Consider the following 21,935-nt stretch of genomic DNA (forward strand, 5'->3'; position numbering starts at 1 on the left):
CCCTGCCCCCCCCCCGCCCCTTTAGCAAGATGGCAGCGAGAGCACTTCCGGCGTGTGTCTTCAGGGGTGCGTCCGGGCGGCTGCTGCAAGTGCCACTCAGCGGGTTCCAGCCTCTTTGCTGCACAGACTACAGCGGTGATGGCGGGCAGACAGTTCGGCTGGAGCCGGGTGGCTCTTCTCCAGCTCTTCCTTGGTGTGAACCTGATGGTGATGCCACCTACCCAGGCCCGGCGTCTGCGTTTCGTTACCTTGGTAATGAGAGATGGGGTCGCCAAGGGCTCGCCAGTGCTAGGAGGGCACCGGCCTGCGGGTGGAGGGATGGGCGGGGCTTGCTGGGGTCTGGGGTCTGTTGGAGGAGGAGGAGCTGGTTTAAGAGAAGACGACCGGCCTGCGGGGTTGGAGGCCAGGGTTCGCAGTTTTTGTGAAGCTCTGGTGTATTTGGCGGGTGGGGGTGGGGGGGTCAGGGTGTACGGAGTTCAGTATTAGAGGATAGGTCGGGTGAGTCTGCCTTGGGACAGGGATGTAGCTGAATGGAAAGAGGCTCGCGAAGAAAACCTTTGGTGATTTTTTTTTCCAGTTTCCCCCACCATCTGCATTGCTTTTATTTCTTTTCCTTTCCCACCTGTACTTTTGATTTTCCCAAGGTCTCCAGTGGCATTGCTTAGCCAAGTTAGAACCTCTGGAACCTGGAGGAAGTTACTGACTTCTGAGTTGGGGTCTTTTGCAGTTGGTAGAGTTAAGGCTTCCCAGAGGGAGTAACGGCTCCTTCTCAACGTGGGGCAGAGTTTGGCTCTGTGTCCACATCGAGGGGACCCTTCTGACCTGTAGGCTAAACATTTTCTTCCCTCAGCTGTACCGACATGGAGACCGTTCACCAGTGAAGACATACCCCAAGGACCCCTATCAGGAAGACGAATGGCCCCAGGGATTTGGTCAGCTAACCAAGGTGGGTCAGAAGCCAGCTCTCTCTCAGGATGAGCTGTAGAACGAGTGACCTCTAGAGCAGGCTGCAGAGCTTGGGGCCTCACCAAACTGCTTTTTCCCATGTGGGTGCTGATTTTGACCACATTTCTTAATCTTACTTTCATCTGTGCCCAGATTAAAATGGGCATACATAATGCCATGCACAGTCGGCCACTTTAATAAATGACTCCTGGGATCAGATTAACCCACTCCTACTTTCAACCAGGAACTTGGAAAGCAATAGTGGCTAAGCCCTGTGGTAATCGTGAGCCATCCCTTCCCTCTGGGCCTCTTAACCCTTGGGTTTGCCCACAGGAGGGGATGCTACAGCACTGGGAGCTGGGCCAGGCTCTGCGACAGCGCTACCATGACTTCCTCAACACCTCTTACCACCGGCAAGAGGTAAGGCTGGGAGTTCTAGAGGCAAGGGAAATGGGAAGTGCTGTTCTCACCCTCTGCCCTCAGGGAGACTACGGGTGAGACTGGGCACTCTGGCCTCCCTCCATGCATTTTTAGTTACAGCACAACTACAGGACAAGACATCCAAGGGCTGTCTAGAACAAAACCCTAGAGGCTGAGTTGCCCCTGCTTGGCTTGGAGAGAGGCAAAAGTGATCAAGCATCCAAGCTGACTTAAGGATCTGGCAAAGTAGTTTCTGACTCTGTGAAGTAACTCAGGCTTTCCATCCAAGACACTTACTGAGTACCTATTATGGGGCAGGCACTATGCTAGCATTGCACATAATGGTGCGCCATACAGATATGATCTTTGTCCCTAGATGTTGTTATTGTTTCCTTGAGGGCCAGCCGTATCCTGATCTTGCCCTTTCTCACAGCTTATTCCTCCCTTTTCACAAGCAAATATCTCTGTCCCTTATTTTATTTCCTCTCCTGGTCTCTAAGACAATTATAAAGGGGGGTGTGATTGAAGACAGTTTCTGCCCTCAAGGACCCAGGCCTAGATAGGGAGACAGGTGTTGTAATAAATCAGGCAAGCAGACAGACCTGAGAGTCTTGTTGACTAAGCACTTTGGGCTGGGAGGGGCATTTGAACTAGAGCCATTCCCACAGGAGCTCTTCACAGATGGGGGACAGCTACGCCCCCAGCTGAGTGGGCCTTGGCTGGGAAGAGGGATGGGGAAGGACAGAGAGGGGGAGAGGGCCAGAAGCATGGTGGATTTATAATTTGCTAGGTGACCACCAAGAACAGGACCTCCCCTGGAGCCCCAGTGAGGGGCCAGAGCTCCCCCACCCCCCGCTCCCACAGGTGAGACTTGTATTGTCATCTCTGCAGGTTTATGTGCGAAGCACAGACTTTGACCGGACTCTCATGAGTGCTGAGGCCAACCTGGCTGGACTTTTCCCTCCCGACGGGATGCAGCGCTTTAACCCAAACATCTCTTGGCAGCCTATCCCCGTCCACACTGTGCCCATTGCCGAGGACAGGGTAAGACCAGCCAGCTCTTCCCTAGAGGTGGTGACAGGACAATTCTGGCCGTTGACCTGCTGATCCCCGACTCCTTCTCTGCCTCTGCTTCCCCGCTTTGGTCTGCAGCTGCTGAAGTTCCCATTGGGCCCATGTCCCCGTTTTGAACAGCTGCAGAACGAGACCCGGCAGACACCGGAGTATCAGAATGAGAGTATTCAGAATGCAGTGAGTGGGGCTGAGGTGGAGGTCACCACACTGTCCTTTCCCCCAGGGCAGGACTGATCCCCTGATCCATTTTTCATAGCAATTTCTGGATATGGTGGCCAACGAGACAGGGCTTACGGACCTGACACTGGAGACCGTCTGGAATGTCTACGACACACTTTTCTGTGAGGTGAGCCGGCTCAGGGTCCCCGGTGTGACCGCTCTTCTCTCATACCTCGAGAGGCCTAGGTGACCAGGCCAAGTAGAACACAGTGCCTGGACACCATGCTCACTGGGGAGGTCCAAGCAAGCAACCTCTTGTGAAACAAGGGAACTTCCCTCACGGGTGAAAAAGAACCTCAGAGTGGGAAATAGTTTATCAGTCGTCAGCAGTTCCTGCTTCTGTCCACCCAGAGCTCTCGTGGTATCTGACTCCATTCTGCTGAGTCACACTTCTCGCTCCCAAGCCTCCTTTCCTGCTCCCTGCAGCCTAAACACCATCCACCATGTCTCCTGGTTCCAGTCCCTCTGCCTCTCCTCTCCCTCCCCTCTCTCACACACACACACACAGGTACTGTCCCACGTGGGAAGAGAGCTGCTCCCGGGAGAGGCTCTGGCCTAGGCTGGGGAGCTAACCTGCCCGCTGCCGTACACAGCAGACACACGGGCTGGTCCTGCCGCCCTGGGCCTCGCCCCAAACCATGCAGCGTCTGAGCCGGCTAAAGGACTTCAGCTTCCGCTTCCTCTTCGGGATCTACGAGCAGGCAGAGAAGGCCCGGCTGCAGGGGGGTGAGTGACAAAAGCAGCATGTCACTCCCCTGTCAGAACCCTACAGCATTAGACATCTGCTACTGGGGGCTTCTTACATGCTTACTTCTCTACCTGAAGTGTTCTCTGCTCGTTCAGAACCAGACCCCCCTAGTTATCCCGTCAGTCATCCAATCTCCCCAGTTCTCCAGATACTTAGCATGTTTGTCACTGTGTGAGTGACCACAGTTAGGTTTTTGTGCTTTTCTGCCATTCATATCCTTAAGTTTCACCCATGTCAGAAGACCCTCCCTTCCCTCAAATGACTTCCTACCTCCAGAGGACCACCGGGGGCCACTCTGAAAGGACGCTGAGAGTAATACACGTGCCAGTTTCTTCATCTGAGCACCCAAGGGAGTGCCAGCTGCCAGACCTTTCCAGCATCTTGAAAGTTTTCAGAGCCTGCACATAACAGAGTTCCCCTGACCTGGAGCCCCCATCCCGTGTGCTCTGAAGCAATCTTAAGTTTATATTTATTCCCAACTGGAGTAATTCTTCAAACATGGGCGGGGCCTCGTAGCTCCTTTATAAATAAATGGGCAGGTTTCCGCACCTGTGGGAAATATAGATATCTTGTTTTGTCTTGCTTCCTTCTGTACATTTGGAAGTTCTTAGAGAGCAGGGTAGAGTTTGCGTGGTTCCCCTGAATCTAAAGCGTTCTCTGTGCTGGTGATCACACCTAGGACTGGCAGAGGGGGAGAGGACCTCAGATAGGTCTAGTCAGAAGACGGTGATGGCTGTAGCCACTGACGCTGGGGACTCTCTCCTTCAGGAGTCCTGCTGGCTCAGATACGGAAGAACCTGACCCTCATGGCAACCACCTCCCAGCTCCCTAAGCTGCTGGTCTACTCTGCGGTAAGCTTCCACGGTCCCCAGTGTGCTGACGTCATGTAGGAGCTGGATCTCTCCTCTCTTCAGCGCCTGGGGGTGTGGGGGGCAGTGCTGATGGGGAGCCCTTCTCTCTTACAGCACGACACCACCCTGGTTGCTCTGCAAATGGCGTTGGATGTCTACAATGGTGAACAAGCCCCCTACGCGTCCTGTCACATATTTGAACTGTACCAGGAAGATACCGGGTGAGTGGAGCTATGGGTCTGCCCTGAGGAGGGGCGCTCACATGGGGACTGTGGGCAGCTCCCATCTTGTCTCCTGTCAACCCTCAGGAATTTCTCAGTGGAAATGTACTTTCGGAATGAGAGTAACAGGGCCCCCTGGCCGCTGATCCTGCCTGGCTGCCCTCACCGCTGCCCGCTGCAGGACTTCCTTCGCCTCACAGAGCCTGTTGTGCCCAAGGACTGGCAGCAGGAGTGCCGGCTGGCAAGCAGTCCTGCAGACACAGGTGAGCTGCTGCCTGCCTCCACGCTGGCCGTGTCCCAGAACAGCTTACAGTTCATATCCACAGGTCTCGAGAGAGCTGATGCACTTCCAGTCGTCCTGTTGCAGGGATGGCAGTCCTTTAGCCAGCTCAGACGCTGCATGGTTTGGGGCGAGGCCCATCCTATCCCTAGACAGTTAATTTCCCACCCTGAGACGTACTCCTCGTCCTCAGGCGATGCCCCTCTTCTTATACTAAGAGAAAATAAAAGCAACCGGGAGAGAACTGTCTTGTCCTCCCACCACCAGCTGTTCCAGCTTACTCGCTGGTACAAGCCACCACTTGGAGCCAGCCTTTCCACTTACACTCTGGGTCCATCTCTTCTCACCTCCACACGGACCCCGGTGCTCAGTGTTACCGCTCTACTGGATCAGTGTCATCTCAAAGCCTTAACAAAAACCTCTTTGGCCCACGTCCTTCTCCAGCTGCCACTCCTTTTCTCTCTCCCCTTTTCGGGTGTAATCCTTCAAAGGGTTGCCTAGACTCTGGTCTCACTGCCTCACTGCCCATTCTCTCACACACTGGACAGTCTTATGTCACCTGCCACTCCATGGAAGCCACTCGTTAAGGACCAATGACCTCCTCTTACCAAAGCCAGTGACCAATTCTTAGCTTCTCTCACCTCTCAGCAGCATTACAGAATCGATCACTCCTTCCTTAAACACTTCCTTGGCTTCTCTGGTTTTTCTCCTAACTCACAGGCAGCTTCCTTTACTAGCTTCTCCTCCCCCGCTAACCAGTGGATGGCCCAGGGCTCAGTCTCTCTCCTTCCCCATCCACGCCTGCTCCCAAGGTGAGCTTACCCAGCCTTATAGCCTTATATACCATCTCCATGCTAAGTTGTGTCTTTTTATGACTCACAGATTCATGACCTCTTCTCTGAGCTGCAGGTTCACATATCTAGCTGCTGACTTGAGGTCTCTACATGGATGTCAACTAAGGCATGTCACAGTTGAAGTCTAAATCCAAATGCTCAAAAATCAATCAGTCAATCCAAATGCTCTTCCCCCAAATCTGCTCTTCCTCCAGGCTTCCCCCCTTAGTAAATGCCGCATTAGCCACCTAGGTGTATAGCATAACCCAAAGCACTATCCTGAATACCCTCTTCCTCAGACCCCACCTCCAAACCACTAGCAGATCCTACCAGCCCAATCTTTAAAGTACACGCCCTTGCTCCCTAGCCCAGTCTACCATCACCTCTTGCCTGAAGTACTGAAAAGCTTCCTCACGTTCTTTCTGATTCTGTTCTCGGCCCTACCAGTGTTTCAGCACAACAGAGTTAATTTTTTTTAAACATAAATCAGTTCACATCACTACTCTTCTCAGAATCTTCCAGTGGCTTCCCATTACACTTGGAATAAAACCCAAGTTCTTGGGCTTCCCTGGTGGCGCAGTGGTTAAGAATCCACCTGCCAATGCAGGGGACACAGGTTCGAGCCCTGGTCCGGGAAGATCCCACATGCCGCGGAGCAACTAAGCCTGTGCACCACAGCTACTTAGCCTGCGCTCTAAAGCCTGCGAGCCACAACTACTGAGCTCGCGAGCCACAACTACTGAGCCCGTGTGCCAGAACTACTGAGTCCACGTGCCACAACTACTGAGCCCGTGCGCCTAGAGCCCGTGCTCCGCAACAAAAGAAGCCACCTCGGGCCTCCCTGGTGGCGCAAGTGGTTGAGAGTCCGCCTGCCGATGCAGGGGATACGGGTTCGTGCCCCGGTCTGGGAGGATCCCATATGCTGCGGAGCGGCTGGGCCCGTGAGCCATGGCCGCTGAGCCTGCGCGTCCGGAGCCTGCGCATCCAGAGCCTGTGCTCCGCAACGGGGGAGGCCACAACAGTGAGAGGCCCGCATACCGCAAAAAAAAAAAAAAAAAAGAAGCCACCTCAATGAGAAGCCCGTGCACCACAACGAAGAGTAGCCCCCGCTCGCCGCAACTAGAGAAAGCCCACACACAGCAACAAAGACCCAACACAGCCAAAAATAAATTAGAAAAATAAATAAATTTTAAAAAGAACCCACAAAAAAACCCCAAGTTCTTTACCATGGCCTCCAGGCCTTACTTGGTCTGGTCCTCCGCCCTCACCTCCTGTGCTCATGTATTCTGCTCTAGCGATACTGACTTTCTTGCTGGTCCTCGAACATGCCAAGCTAATTCCCTTTTGCATTTGCTTCCCGTCCACCCACCCCAACCCCCATCCCCGCCATCCCCGGCCTCAGGACACTCTTCTCTCAGATCTTTTGTATGTCTCAGTGACTCCAGGTCTCTGTTCAAATGGTCACTTTCTCAGTGACACCTTCCCTGACTGACCTACCTCTCCATCATTTCCCCCTTACCCTGCTTTGTTTTCCTTTATGGCATTTGCCACTAATCCATCATGTCTATCATTTGCTTGTCATGGCATCTTCTCTCCTAGAATGTAAAATCTACAAGGGAGGCTTTGTCTTGGCCACCTGTGATATCCCCATTGTAAGAACAGCACCTGGCGTGTGGTAGGCACTCAAATATTCGTTGAATGAACACTGACATGGCCTTTCTCTCCCCCTCCCTGCCCCGCGCTCAGAGGTGATCGTGGCCTTGGCTGTATGTGGCTCCATCCTCTTCCTTCTCATAGTGCTGCTCCTCACCGTCCTCTTCCGGATGCAGGCCCAGCCTCCTGGCTACCGCCACGTTCCAGACGGGGAGGATCGTGCCTGACAACCACTCAGCCCCCTTCCCTCTGCCTCCTCGGGGAGGTGGGCTGGGCCTTGCTCCTGACTGTTGCTGCTCCCCAGCCCGTGGACAGGAGACCCTGGGTTGGGCCTCCCTCTGATCACCCCAACCTAGATGAACAAGTGGGCCTCAGCTTGGCCCGTGGCACCTGTCACTCAGCATTCATGTGCCTGATGTTAACCAAGTACTGTGTTGGACGCTGGCTTTCTCCACACGGGATTTGCCTCCTCCATGCTCCCTTCTAAGGACCTGAAATGCAGACGAGTAGTCAAGCTTCACTCAGGACCTAGGATAAAAAGGCTGAAGGAGTTGCTGCTTGATCTGCTTTGCCTCTCCGTCAAGCCCTGCTCACTCTCTCTTCAAACCCAGAGTGTTTGGCAAATGGCCCAGAGGACACCGTCTTGCCTCTCAGTGCTCATTTTAGTGGGAACAACTGCAAAACACTGGGGGCACAAACACCGTCCACCAAGGAACCAGATCACCCAAGAGCCAGCCAGCGAAGTTTTCCTTTGTCCAGCTGAAGCCACCATTAACTGGAGTCAGACATAATGCTTCCAGCATCTTTGTCACCCCTGCCCCTTGAGCAGGTCGGAAGGATGTGTGTACTTGGGAGGGGGTCGGGGGAGGTGTGGCGGGGGTGAGTTGTGGTACAGAATCACGAAACTACTATCCCTCTCATCTAGGCTAGGATCTCCTGGGATCTGCCAGGGATCTCCAGCTGGCAGGCTGTGAGCTGAACAGCTCCTGACTGTGGTCTAGAATAGGGCTGAGACAGCTTCCAGAGAATGAAGGTTTTGGACTCTTAGTGCTGTTTTCTGTGCCTTTTCTTCATTTTGGGGACCTGAGAAGCCCTTTGACCAGGTCAGTGCTGGAAGATCCACTCAGAAGCTCAGTTGGGTATGGTTTTATTGGCCATGTGAATAGTGAACACATCGAAAACCACTACTTGATCCTCTGCCACTGCATGTCAGAGAGGAGAAAAGAAAAGCTTGGCTCCAGGCTAGATATAGCAAGGACCCTTGGGGCAGCTGGGTCGCCAACTCTGGAGTTTCTGGAGCTACGTCCGGAACAGTACATGCCAGTGTCCCAGTCCCAGTGCCCCTGCTCCAACCCTAAGGACTCGGATACCTCTGGCCCGTTAACACAAAGCCGCCTCTTCTCGCAGAACTTGTTCTCATGGGGCTCCAAGCCCTTGCTTGGCCCCCACCTTCATTAATGTCTCTCATTTCCGCTTCCCAGCTTCCTCCTGGCTCCAAATGAGAATGTGATAACCTAGGAGGAGTGAGACCAGTCTGACTCGCACCATCCGTTATCAGCCTCTGAAAACTTGGGGCTGGCGTGGGGAACCTAGGACTTGGTAAGGAGATACCAGGAAACTGGGCAGCAGCCAGGCATTGCTGTGACCAAGACAAAGCAAGAGGGATGGAGGACCTAGGCCAAAGAGCCCGCTGTCCCCTGGTCATCATCTTTACTGACTACGACCCTGGGGTGAATGGAGCAGCACTAAGCTGAGGTTAACCTGCCCTGAACCTTGGGGAGTAGGGTGGGCTTTACCAGCCTGAGATTCACTCACCCATCACAGAGGCCAGTGTGTCCCCCATGGGATTGAACTCATTGAGCTGCAGAGACAAAGGGATAAGCATGAGGAGGGAATGAAGGTACTGGGAGAAGGGCACATAAGGATTAATTTCTGGTCGTTTTTGATCCAATAAGGTAAGGTGAATCCCTGCTTCCTCCCATTATTATTTGAGGGCCCAAGCCTCACCGACATGATACCAGAAGATTCTGGGTCATACAGCTGATACATCATCTTTCCTGAGCTTCCATCAAACATATCAATCGTCCTTAATTCATGGGAGGTGCAACTTTTGAAATTAGGATCTGGGTATCGGCCCACGACAATGAGGTTGTACCGAGGATGCCAGGTTGCCTAGGAGATGGAGAGGCAGGTCACAAGAGTAAACGCAGAACACTGTCAAGAGGGACATCAAAAGTATCTTTGCCACTAACAACAACTGTTAATACAATTGCCAACAATTTAATAATGGAGATAAGACCTACATGAAACAACAAGAATGGTTTTCAAGTGCGTGTGCATCTACCGTTGTAAATTTAAAATCCCCAGCTGGCCTCCCTGACCCTTAGGACACCTTCAGGCCTTCTCTCTCCTTTGCATTTCCTGAGATCATACCAACTGATAAATGTTTTAACATCAGCCCGACCCAGACGTGAACCAAAGAGGTAAGCTACAGACAAAGCGAAAAGCCTCTGGTAAGCAAAACCAAATAGGACCTAGTAAGCTCTGAAGTAGTCCCACTACTCTCCCTCCTCCATCAACGTCAATGAGTTGAGTAGAAAATGGCTGGTGACTGAAAAAGGGGAGGACACCTGTGTTCCTCAGATCACCCTGCTCAAAACAAATCTGGCAGCCATTGGAATGACAGCACTTGATGGGATTTTCCCAAGAAAGCTTTTAAAGGAAGTTCTGAAGGAGAAAAGACATGGTTAGCAGGAAGGAAGAAGTGCTACCGGCAGTGGCTTGGAAATAAGTCACCAACAAGTCGCACCTGGGATGCTGTTGGTTGGGCTGGCTGGATACCAAGTGGGAGATAAGGAAGGAAGGATCAATGGGGAACACCAACTGCTAAAGGACCCTGATGTTACTGACAACTTGGATTTGATTTGAGGTACGTGGGGGCCACTCTACTACCAAGTCATCACTGTTTACCGAGTACTTACTAGGCGCTAAGCATGTTGCCACGTGCTTTAAGTATAAGGATTTATCCTCACAACAACCTTGTAAGGCAGATACTATTATTCGCTTTTTATAGACCAGGAAACTGGGATCCAAAATTTGAGTAATTTGCTCAAGGATTCTAACCCCGGGGTTGTCCGCCTGCCTGAACTATGCTATACTGACTAAAGAAGTACAGGCATGAGATCTGGAGGTCTGAAGAGGGGCTGTGGTTCTAGAAAAGAATATATACTAGCAAAGCAGAAGGACTGGCAGAGTTCAGACTGCTTGGGGCATGAGCAGGAAAGAATCACAGGACTTGAAGACTGTAAGCCTTAGGGACTGAGGCTAGAGAAGCCGCTAATGAGGGCTAAGGTTAGCTTGCAGATCAGCTGCACACACAGGTAACTGAAACTAAGGGCAGAACAGAGGGTTAGGATCTCAGAAAGTGCCCACAGTGAGATCTGGGCTGCGTGGAAAAAACTCAGGGAAATAAGCTTATCAAAGAGACATGAAGAAAACTCAGCAAAATGGGATCACAGAGCAGGACAAAAGGTGGAGAGAGAGCCAGAGAATAAGAGATTGCTTTGTGTCCGCGCAGGAAGAGGTCTAGCATTGAAGGCTTCTGTATCTGCCCCCTCCTCCCCACCCTGGTAGACCTGATCCATCCCACGATCACAGCTCCCTTCCCTTCATTACTTACCTTGATGGGTGTCAGGTGCTGGAAGTGGCGATGAGGGTGTGGGATCAGGCTTGGGGGGCAGTCCCACTGGGAGGCAGAGTAAACCCGGATCTCACTCTTCTGGTCAGTGGTCAGGAGCTGGGCACCGTCGGGACTGAAATGAGCTGGCAAAGTGAAAAGCCCCTGAGCTCAGGGAACCACGGGCCCCCTGTTGTCCCGGCCCTCACAGGCCTCTTGCAGGGGCACCCTCCCTCCCTCTCCTTTCTAGAGACAGGTGGAAGGGAGGTGACTCTGAGCTGCGAACAAAAACATCCTAGAGGCTCAGCAGCTGATACGAGCAGCTAGAGTCAGAAAGGCTTCAGGTTTCAGCTTGGCCGATGCTATCTGGGGTATAAAGGTTTGGCCTAGTGGCTTCTACACTTTGAGGGAAAACCCCTGAAGCGGTCGGGCCAGCAGGGTCTGCAGGAAGGACGAGGTCTGGTATATCACACCTGCGTTGACGGGATGCCTGTGCAGCAGCGAGTAGAGGAAGCTGGATTTCCCTCTAACCTGGCGCAGGTCCCAGATTTTCACTGTTTGATCTACGGAGGCTGTGGCCAGGAACCAATCACAGCACGGGTTCAGGGCCACGTGGGTCACTTTCTTTTTGTGCATTCTCAGATTCCAAAGCTGCAGAGAAGAGCTCGGTTCAGGTCGGGGGCGCAGAACTGAGGCTGGGGGTCAGGGAGGGAAGGGGAGGACCTGGGCTCCAGAGAACGCACCTCCCTGCCGTCCATGTTCAGCAGGATCACGTTCCCCACGTTATCTCCTGTGACCACCACTCGGCTTTTGACAGACACATCCAGGCTGCAAAACCAGAAGCTGGAGGGAGAGACTGTGCTGTAAGATACTTGGGGACAGAGGCAAGTTCCATTTATTCCCTGTTGCAGCTCACGTATATTAGAGAGTCAATAAATATTTGTTGAGCGAATGAATAACTTGTCGTGGACTCCCAGTGAGGGGCACTCAGACTTGTCTACCAGCCCCACAGAGGTTATGGGGGTGGTGGGGCTCAGAAACCTGTCCAGTTACTGCTGGGCCCAGGATCCTCAGCTACTCAGAGTCCCTGAAGCAGCCAAAACCAGAGCCATAACGCAGGTCCCCAGGCAGGCTTGCCCCCTTCAGCCCTGGTCCTGAGGAAGACTCAGGTATTGCTTTCTCCCTTCACCCTCCACCCTTCGTCTGGCCAAAGGAGATGTGACACACCAAACAGGGACTGCCCAGCTCTGTTCCTCACAGCTGGCTAGAAAGGAACTTCTGCCCCCTTCTGAGCATTCAGGGGGAAAGGCACACACAACTCAGAAGCTGTATCTTGCTCTTTTGTCCCTCGGACTACATGATGTGAAGAGATGGGGTTGGAGGGTGCTTCAGGGATCCTGATACCCAGCCAGGAGAGCTCAGATTCACATTTTTTCCCCCTCAAATCCTTGCTACACTGCCTTTTGCATCCCTTGTAAACATCTTCCAGGGGGAGGGCTTCTTGGGGAAGAGTAAGTCCGTTCTGTCACCCTGTCCTATTGCTCCTGTACTTCTTAACCCTGTGGGGCAGCCCAGTGCGAGTTAGACCCCCACACCCCCAAATACTTAGGGGGCAGAGTCATGTCTCTGGCTAGAAATCAAAGTGACAAGCATTTTGTAATTTCTCCAGCCACTTGCTCTTGGGGAGTCCAAAGTGCTTTATGGACATGATCATATCCATTTAAGCTTCCATCAAGGAACTGGTCAGGTCATTACATCCCAGTGAATGCAAGGAATGGAATCTTAAGTTCTTCATTCCTGCTCCAGGCTTTAAGTGGCTTTCTAGGCAAATGCCATGTTGACTTGTCCAGTGAGAATCAAGGTCTAGTCTAATACAGGAATGACTGACAGAAGAGCTGAAGCTTCCCATGCTGAGAAAAGCTGAAGCTCCAGAACCGCTCCCTGAAGCAGTAACCCCCCTGGCCAAGGGTAAGAGCAGCTAAAGAAAAAGTCTGAGAGAGAGGGAAGCATGGAAAGGAGCTAACACCTTTCCTTTCTTCCCTGTGCCAGGTTTGGGTAAAAGAAATGGGACCTGGGGCCTCCCTGGTGGCGCAAGTGGTTGAGAGTCCGCCTGCCGATGCAGGGGATACGGGTTCGTGCCCCGGTCTGGGAGGATCCCATATGCTGCGGAGCGGCTGGGCCCGTGAGCCATGGCCGCTGAGCCTGCGCGTCCGGAGCCTGCGCGTCCGGAGCCTGTGCTCCGCAACGGGGGAGGCCACAGCAGTGAGAGGCCCACATACCGCAAAAAAAAAAAAAAAAAAAAGAAATGGGACCTGGATGCTCTCGCCAGAACTACACCGAGAGCCTAGAAGCCCTTTCCCCTCTGAGTTAAACTACTCACTTGCAGGTGCCTGAGCTGGCAAAAACTCGGAGGGTGTTGCCTTTAAAGTCTTGCAGCCTAGTTGTTCCCTCCATTGAGGAGGTGAAAAACTGGTTGGTATTGAGAGGGTTAAACTTCAGCCCAGTGATGCTCCCTCCAGCTCCAATCTAACACAAGGAAGAAAAAAGCCAGTGAGTGACAACGGCCCAGGAAGAGGACGAAGCCTGGGTGCACATACTCTGCTCAGACACAAGAGCCAGCCAGACCGCACCTGGGGCCAGGCCAGCTTAGATGCCTAGACAGTAGGATGCTCTCCACAGTACTGTTTCTTAAGGTTTTAGTTTTAACTTTATACTTTTTAATTAACGTACAGTAAATTTGTTGTTTTTGGTATACAGTTCTATGAATTTTAACACGTGTAGATTTGAGTAACCACCACCAAAATTAGGGTGCAGGACAGTGTGTCACTTCCCCCAAAATCCCTTGTGCTCTCCCACTGTAGTCCCATCCTCCCCCCACCGACTCCTATCCCCTGGCAACCACGGATCCCTTCTCCATCACTATACAATAGTTTTGCCTTTGACAGACTGTCATATAAATGAATTATACGGTATGCAGCCTTTTGAGACTGGCTTCTTTCATTTCACTCAGTGTAATGCCCCTGAGTTTCATCCAACTTGCTGTCTGTATCTATAGTTCATCCCATTTTATTGCTGAGTATTCCATTGTGCGGATATACCATAATCTGTTTAGCATATAAGTGCTCTTTTCAGAAGAGCTTCAGCTTGGAACAGTGGCTGGGTTAGGAGGGCTGATGTCAGATCTGAGCTCCTTTCTGTTTTTTCCAGACATCTCAGACAATGATGATGAAAATCATCATGACAACATCAGTAGCATAACCTTATTAAGTGCTTATTATATATCAAGCACTGTTTTAAGAACTTTACATCCTCAAGGCTCCTCCTCCACTTCCCCCGTATGTTGTTGCTGTCCCAGCCTTAGTTCTACAAGGCCTCTTACACAGCATCCACTTAACTCAATCAGCATACTAACGGGCACTTTCCATTCCCTCTCTGAAACATTCTCACTGATGCCCATGGTTCACCAAACCCTTGCTGCTATAAGATAATCTGCTCCCACTAGCTGAGTTCTATGCTTACGAAGGGTTAGTTGTGTTTGTTCTTAAACCTATATATGCCAGTTGTAGTTTGTATTGTCATCATGTGACTTAATTTACATGATGTGATTTATTAAACATTTAAACTTTAAACACTTAAAACATTTCATCAAACATGTAATTTGGGCTTCCCTGGTGGCACAGTGGTTGAGAGTCCGCCTGCCGACGTAGGGGATACGGGTTCGTGCCCCGGTCTGGGGAGATCCCACATGCCACGGAGCGGCTGGGCCCGTGAGCCATGGCCGCTGAGCCTGCGCCTCCGGAGCCTGTGCTCCGCAACGGGAGAGGCCACAACAGTGAGAGGCCCGCGTACCGCAAAAAAAAAAAAAAAAAAAAAATGTAATTTAATTAAACTGATGAAATATGTGCAAAAAGAAAAGACTATTGTTATTTCTATGAAATCCATATGAACGCTTTGGAAAAACTAGATAAAAATGATTTGCTAAAAATAATAGTTGTTGAATTAAGCATGGGTGAGATACTTATAACAATTAGGGTGGGAAACTAATAAAAATTTAAAAAGAATCTGCAATCAGATTGCTCCACAACTAATTTTAAATTATGTCTCCACTTTTGGGGAATGGAAACTAGACCCTATAAAAAAGGCATCATGGATATGGGTTATGTAAGACCAGGTGAACCCTAATCAGTCAACACTTACTCCAAGAAAAGGACTGGCCCTATGTCAAAGCGTTAGTAATAAACACACGTAAACAGTTTAAGGTAAAACGCATGAGTGTTCTAGCAAGGGTGGGCTAAATGGTTATGACCAACTCTTGCACTGAGAAGGACTAACCAAACCTGGACAAAATATGAAAAAGAGATATGTTTGAGACTTCCAATTCCAGGGATGGTGGGTTAGCTGGTGTCAGGCCAACCTTCTGTCGAGAAAAACTAGAAAAGACAGATAAAATACATGTTTTCAAAGGCAAGTTTCTGAAGTCAACGAAGAGATATCAAGGCATCAAGGACGTGAAGTCTAGCCTCCTAGAGAGAAGAGAAGCAGAGAGGTACGCCTGACATTGCGATGCTGCTTTTCCTCTTGAGGCGTTATGCAGATAAGAACGTGGTGGCTGAGAAGCTGAGCAGAGGTTCTGTCAGTCTCAAGAGGGGCAGAAACTGGAGTTCAGACCTGTCAAGGAGGAGAGGTCTTGGAAAAAGCCCAGCTTTTAGTTAGGATCCCCGAAACCCTAAAAATAAGAGCAAACTGGAAACAGACCATCCCTCACAAAGACTGAAGTCCAGATTCAAATCATTTCAAACACTGATCAGATTAAGATGATCTGATTCCACCTGACCTGCCTGCCAGAGGAAAAAAATTCTTTCTGGAGGAAAATAACAGCACTCAAAACTTCAAATTATATCTCTACAAGTTTTTATATGCAATATTTTGCATCAAATCTAAAATTATCCAGAATATCAAATAACCAATAACTAAGAGAAAAAGCAATAGTTGAAAGACACTCAAAGGAGATCCAGGTATTGGTGCTATTAGACACAGGCTTTAAAATAATTGTAATTAGTATACATTTAAAAAATAGACCTAATTTAAAAATGGACAAAGGGAATTCCCTCGCGGTCCAGTGGTTAGGACTTGGCACTTTCACTCCCGTGGCCCAGGGTTCAATCCCTGGTTGGGGAACTAAGATCTGGCAAGCTGCACAGTGCAGCCAACAAAACAAAACAAAACAAAACAAAAAGGACAGGATTTCAACAGACATTTCTCCAAAGAAGATATACAAATAGTCAGTGGCACATGAAAAGATGCTCAACATCATTAGTCATTAGGGAAATGCAAATCAAAACCACAATGAAATACTATTTCACACCCACTAGGCTGGCTATAATCAAAAAGACAATTACAAGTGTTGTAAGACAGCCTATGGAATGGGAGAAAATACTGCAAACTATATATCTGATCAGGGGTTAATATTAACAGTATATAAGGAACTCGGACAACTCAGTAGCAAGAAAACAATCTGATTAAAAATGGGCAAAGGGGGCTTCCCTGGTGGCGCAGTGGTTGAGAGTCCGCCTGCCGATGCAGGGGACACGGGTTCGTGCCCCGATCCCGGAAGATCCCACATGCCGCGGAGCGGCTGGGCCCGCGAGCCATGGCCGCGGAGCCTGTGTGTCCAGAGCCTGTGCTCCGCAACGGGAGAGGCCACAGCAGTGAGAGGCCCGCGTACAGCAAAAAAAAAAAAAAAAATGGGCAAAGGATTTGAATACACATTTTTCCAAAGAATACATACAAATGGCCAACAGGTAAATGAAAAGGTGCTCAACATCACTAATCATCAGGGAAATGCAAAACTACAATGAGATATCACCTCACACCTGTTAGAATGACTATTATCAAAAAGACAAGCGAGGGCTTCCCTGGTGGCGCAGTGGTTGAGAGTCCACCTGCCGATGCAGGGGACACGGGTTCGTGCCCCGGTCCGGGAGGATCCCACATGCTGCAAAGCGGCTGGGCCCGTGAGCCATGGCTGCTGAGCCTGCGCGTCCGGAGCCTGTGCTCCGCAACAGGAGAGGCCACAACAGTGAGAGGCCCGCGTACCGCAAAAAAAAAAAAAAAAAAAGACAAGCGATAACAAGTGCTGGCCAAGATGTGGAGAAAAGGGAACTCTTGAATACTGCTGATGGGAATGTAAATTGGTAGAGGCATTACGGAAAATGGTTCCTCAAAAAATTTAAAATAGAACTACCATATGATCCAGTAATTCCATTTCTGGGTACATATCAAAAGGAAATGAAATCAGTTTCTCAAAGAGTTCTGTCCTCCTGTGTTCATTGCAGCATTATACAGAAACAACTTAAGTGTCTGCTAATGAATGAATGGATAAAGAAAATGTGGTATGTGTGTGTGTATAAATGGAATATTATTCAGCCTTAAAAAGAAGGAAATCCTGGGCCTCCCTGGTGGCGCAAGTGGTTGAGAGTCCGCCTGCCGATGCAGGGGATATGGGTTCGTGCCCCGGTCTGGGAGGATCCCATATGCCGCGGAGCGGATGGGCCCGTGAGCCATGGCCGCTGAGCCTGCGCGTCCGGAGCCTGTGCGTCCGGAGCCTGTGCTCCGCAACGGGGGAGGCCACAACAGTGAGAGGCCCGCATACCGCAAAAAAAAAAAAAAAAAAAAAAAAAAAGAAGGAAATCCTGCCATCTGCAACAACATGGATGAACATGGAGGACGTCAGACACAGAAAAACAAATACTGAATGATCTCACTTACATGTGCAATCTAAAAAAGTCAAACTCACAAAGGCAGAGAGTAGAATAGTGGTTGCCAGGGGCTGGGGTGGGGGGAGGGGAATGGGGAGATGTTTGTCAAAGGGTACAAAGTTTCAGTTATTCTTGAGATCTAATGTACAGCATGGTGACTATACTTAATATACTGTACTGCATACTTGAAATTTTCTGAGTAGATAAGTGTTCTCAGCACGCATGCGTGCGCGCACACACACAAAAAACTATGTAAGGTGATGGATGTTAATTAGCTTGATGGTGCAATCATTTCACAGTACATACATGTATTAAAACATCACGTGGTGCACCTTAAATATGTACAATTTTTGTCAGTTAAGTGTTGGTGAGGGTGTGGAGGAATTGAAGCCCTCCTACATTGCTGGTGGGAAAGTGAAATGGAGCAGTTGCTTTGGAAAACAGGCAATTCCTCGAAAAATTAAACATAAAGTTACCGTATGACCTAGGAGATATATACACCCAAGAGATATATACTCAACAGAAATGAATATGTTGATGTACAAACTTGTATGCAGATATTCATAGGAGCATCTTCATGAGAGTTAAAAAAGCTAAAAATCAATGACGCAAACATCCATCTCAAGAAGCTGTAACACAAACAAGCTAAAACCAAAGAAAGTAAAAGAGAAAAAAAAAGAACAGAAGTTAATGAAATAAAACAAATACACTGTGGAAAGAATCAACAAAGCCAAAAGTTGGTTCCATGAAAAGACTAATATAATTAAATGGATAAATCCCTGGTGAGAATGACCAAACAAACAAGAAGGCACAAATAACCAATGTAATGAATGGAAAAGATTATCAATATAAATCTTATTCATTTTAAAAGATAATAAGAGGACATCATAAACAATCTTTTGGCAATAAGTTTGAAAACTTAGAGTTAATAGTCAAATTCCTAGAAAAGTACAAACTTGCCAAACTGAAAGAAGATGAAAAAGAAAAATCTGAATGCTCTGGTATCTATTAAAGAAATTGAGTCACAACTACAAACTTTCTTGCAAAGTAAAGTCCAGATCCTAATGGCTTCAGTGGTGAATGTACTAAATATTTAAAGAAGAAACAATCTTTTTTTTTTAAACTTTATTTTCAAACTATCTCAAACTCATAGAAGAGTTGCAAGAATAGCACAAAGAACTGTTTTTCTGGAACCATTTGATAATAAATTGCCAACATGATGTCCCATCACACTCAAATACTTTATTGTGTACTTCCTACAAGAATATTCTCTGACACAGCCACGGTAAAACCATAAAACCACCAAAACTTAGTGGTATCTAAAGTAGTTCAAGCTCACAGAAGCAGAAAGTAGAACTGTGGTTGCCAAAGGCTGGAGGGAAGGGGAAATGGTGAATTGTTATTCAGTGGGCACAGTTTCAGTTTCACAAGATGAAAAAGTTCTAGAATTCTGTTGCAAAACAATGTGAATATAGTGTTAGTACACTTAAAAATGGTTCAGATGATACATTTTATGTTATGTGCTTTTCCCACAGTTTTTAAAAGAAGCAGTATCACTTGCTAGAAATATAACTGTAAAGGTAAAAGAGTGAAAAAAATATTTAAATGAAAAAATCGACTATAACTAATAAACCAAAACAAACAAAAAACAATCAGTGTAGTTTACCACATTAATAGAATAGAGGAAGAAAATCACTGCTGACCTCAAGAGACAAAAAAGTATTTGATGAAATTCAATTATCATTCACGATAAGAGCTTCTGGCAAACTACGAATAAAAGAGGGACTTACTTAATCTGATAAAAGGTATTTAAAAACAAGTTTTAAAAACAAACAAGCTCTTAGGTATATACACAAAAGAACTGAAAACAGTTCTAACAAAAACTTGTACATGAACATTCATGGCAGCTGAATCATAACAGCAAAAGGCAGAAACAATCCAAATGTCCATCAACAGATGAATGGTGAAACAAAATTTGGTGTATTCATACAATTGAATATTGTTCAACTACAAAAAGGAATAAAGGGCTGATACATGCTATAACATGGATGAACCCTGAAAACATTATGCTAAGTGAAAGGAGTCAGACCCCAAAGGACAAATATTTATTGTATGATTTCATTTATATGCAGTACCTAGAATAATCAAATTCAGAGACAGAAAACAGATTAGTAGGGCTGAGGGGAGGGGTAATAAAGAGTCATTGTTTAATGGGTACAGAGTTTTATTTGGGGATGAAAAAGTTCTGGAGATGGATAGTGGTGATGGTTGCATAACAATGTAAATGTACTTAGTACCACTGAGTTGTACGCTTTAAAATGGTTAAAATGGTAATTTTCATGTTATGTATATCTTATCACAATAAAAAGTAGCAGAAACCTTATTTAATGACAAAAAATAAAAGCCTTCTATAATCAAGAATAAGACAAGGATGTCTGTTATAGCCAACATTCAACAAAGTAGTAGAGGTCTTAGCCAATGGAATAAGGCAAAAAAAGAAGTGAAAAAATGGTAAAGTAAGAAATCAAACTCTCATTTATTTGTAGATGACAAGACTGTGTAGGAAAAAATTTTAAATCCTCAGAGAAACTACTAAAATTAGTTAAGTATGAATTTCTACTTCCAGCTATGATGGAGTGTCAGAAACCAGATATATCCTCCTGCCTTACACAACTAAAAAAAAATGAAAAAATACATGAAATGAGTTTTCAGACACTGGGCAACAGGCAGCACAAGACAAGAGGGAAAGAAATGAGGTAGCCCTGCAATTGTCCCAGCTTACTGCTTGGAAAGAGTATCCAGGCTGCAGCACAGGGAGGGAGGACCCAAACAGCCTAATAGTCTCATTAAGCTGAGGTGACAATTTGGGAAAGCCAACAGGGCAAGAATTTGTGGGGGAAAATGCTGGAGGGGGAGATATACAGAGAGAGCATTCTGGAGATTTTCAGAGGGGTCCCCTCAGGCCTTGGAGTAAATGTTATTAGGTAAATGTGTATAAGGAAACTACATAAGGCTGAGGTAAAACCACCAGAAATGAATAGAAGGAGAAATCCTCAGAACAGTCTGTATTCTCACCACCATCCAGAATGAAAAAATTCTTAATATACAGAACATTGAGTAGAGTCCTCAGAAGGGTACTGCCTCAGGGTGAGGTCAACTCACATCTAAACTATAGGCTGCCTTAGACCCATGCTAACTGGAGTAGGTTGAATAATGGTCCCCAAGATGTCCATGCCCTGATCCCTGGAACCTCTGAATATTACTTTAGATGACAAAGGGACCATTTTTAAAGCAGCCAAAAGAAAAAAAGAAAAATCACATGAAGAGGAACATAAGAATGAGAGCAGACTTTGCATCAGAAATTATCTTTAAAGTACTAAAAGAAAAAAAAAGTCCCATGAACCTAGAATTCTATACCCAGCAAAAATACCTTCCAAAAAAAAAAAAAAAAAAAGGAGCGGGGGGCAACATAAAGACTTTCTCAGGGGCTTCCCTGGTGGCGCAGTGGTTGAGAGTCCGCCTGCCGATGCAGGGGATACGGGTTCGTGCCCCGGTCTGGGAAGATCCCACATGCCACGGAGAGGCTGGGCCCGTGAGCCATGGCCGCTGGGCCTGTGCGTCCGGAGCCTGTGCTCTGCAATGGGGGAGGCCACAACAGTGAGAGGCCCGCGTACAGCAAAAAAAAAAAAAAAAAAAAAAAAAAAGACTTTCTCAGACAAACAAAAGGAAAAAATGCATCATCAACCAACCAACATTACAGGAAACGTTAAAGGAATCTCTTCAAGCAGAAAGAAAATGGAAAATGTTACCAAAAGGAATTCTGGATCATACAAAGGAATGAAATGCTCTGGAGATGGCAAATATGTGGGTAAATATTAAAGTTTTTTTCTCATTTAAAAAATATCTTGGGACTTCCCTGGGTCCAGTGGTAAAGCATCCACCTTCCAATGCAGGGGACACGGGTTCAATCCCTGGTTGGGGAACTAAGATCTCACATGCCACGGGGCATCTAAGCCCGTGCGCTGCAACTACAGAGCTCGTGCACCTCAACGAGAGAGCCCGCCTGCTGAAAACTAAAGAGCCCACGTGCTCTGGAGCCCACGTGCCCTGGAACCTGAGCACCACAACTAGAGAGAAGCCAACGTGCCACAACACAGCCCGCACCGCAATATCTCGTGTGCCTCAACGAAGATCCCGCATGCCCCAATTAAGTCCTGACGCAGCCAAAAAATAATAATAATAATAATAAAGAAAGTA

At 48.1% G+C, this 21,935-nt stretch overlaps 2 protein-coding genes across 3 annotated transcripts in view; one reads left to right on the forward strand and one right to left on the reverse strand.

Annotated features, from left to right (window-relative positions):
* The first annotated feature begins 66 nt into the window (after positions 1 to 66).
* ACP2 (acid phosphatase 2, lysosomal) lies at positions 67 to 11,879 on the forward strand. 2 transcript variants are annotated; one of them, XM_060102967.1, is made up of 11 exons: positions 67 to 252; positions 851 to 946; positions 1,279 to 1,365; positions 2,257 to 2,409; positions 2,518 to 2,616; positions 2,696 to 2,785; positions 3,255 to 3,384; positions 4,175 to 4,257; positions 4,372 to 4,478; positions 4,566 to 4,741; positions 7,338 to 11,879. In XM_060102967.1, the coding sequence occupies exons 1-11, from the start codon at positions 139 to 141 to the stop codon at positions 7,469 to 7,471; spliced, it is 1,269 nt and encodes a 422-aa protein (XP_059958950.1). In that variant the 5' UTR covers positions 67 to 138; the 3' UTR covers positions 7,472 to 11,879. The 2 variants fall into 2 exon arrangements, with proteins under 2 accessions (XP_059958950.1, XP_059958949.1); XM_060102966.1 differs by having other exon boundaries at positions 70 to 252; positions 3,252 to 3,384.
* DDB2 (damage specific DNA binding protein 2) overlaps positions 8,382 to 21,935 on the reverse strand; it is a 22,394-nt gene continuing 8,840 nt past the window's right edge. The window contains exons 4-10 of the mRNA XM_060102965.1: positions 13,301 to 13,446; positions 11,664 to 11,763; positions 11,394 to 11,571; positions 10,924 to 11,066; positions 9,252 to 9,416; positions 9,060 to 9,105; positions 8,382 to 8,758 (exon numbers count right to left, since the gene is read on the reverse strand). Coding sequence (XP_059958948.1) covers positions 8,709 to 8,758; positions 9,060 to 9,105; positions 9,252 to 9,416; positions 10,924 to 11,066; positions 11,394 to 11,571; positions 11,664 to 11,763; positions 13,301 to 13,446 — 828 coding nt within the window. The 3' untranslated portion in view covers positions 8,382 to 8,708. The remainder of the gene's footprint in view (positions 8,759 to 9,059; positions 9,106 to 9,251; positions 9,417 to 10,923; positions 11,067 to 11,393; positions 11,572 to 11,663; positions 11,764 to 13,300; positions 13,447 to 21,935) is intronic.

The sequence above is a fragment of the Mesoplodon densirostris genome, chromosome 7 (assembly GCF_025265405.1).
Source record: "Mesoplodon densirostris isolate mMesDen1 chromosome 7, mMesDen1 primary haplotype, whole genome shotgun sequence".
NCBI lineage: Eukaryota > Metazoa > Chordata > Mammalia > Artiodactyla > Ziphiidae > Mesoplodon > Mesoplodon densirostris.

What these genes read in the sequence shown, in the direction of transcription:
- ACP2 (XM_060102966.1), top strand. Translation starts at nt 139, where the DNA reads ATGGCGGGCAGACAGTTCGGCTGGAGCCGGGTGGCTCTTCTCCAGCTC. An exon ending in ATGAGAGTATTCAGAATGCA is followed by an intron (nt 2,617 to 2,695) that starts GTGAGTGGGGCT and finishes CATTTTTCATAG; the next exon opens with CAATTTCTGGATATGGTGGC. An exon ending in ACGACACACTTTTCTGTGAG is followed by an intron (nt 2,786 to 3,251) that starts GTGAGCCGGCTC and finishes TGCCGTACACAG; the next exon opens with CAGACACACGGGCTGGTCCT.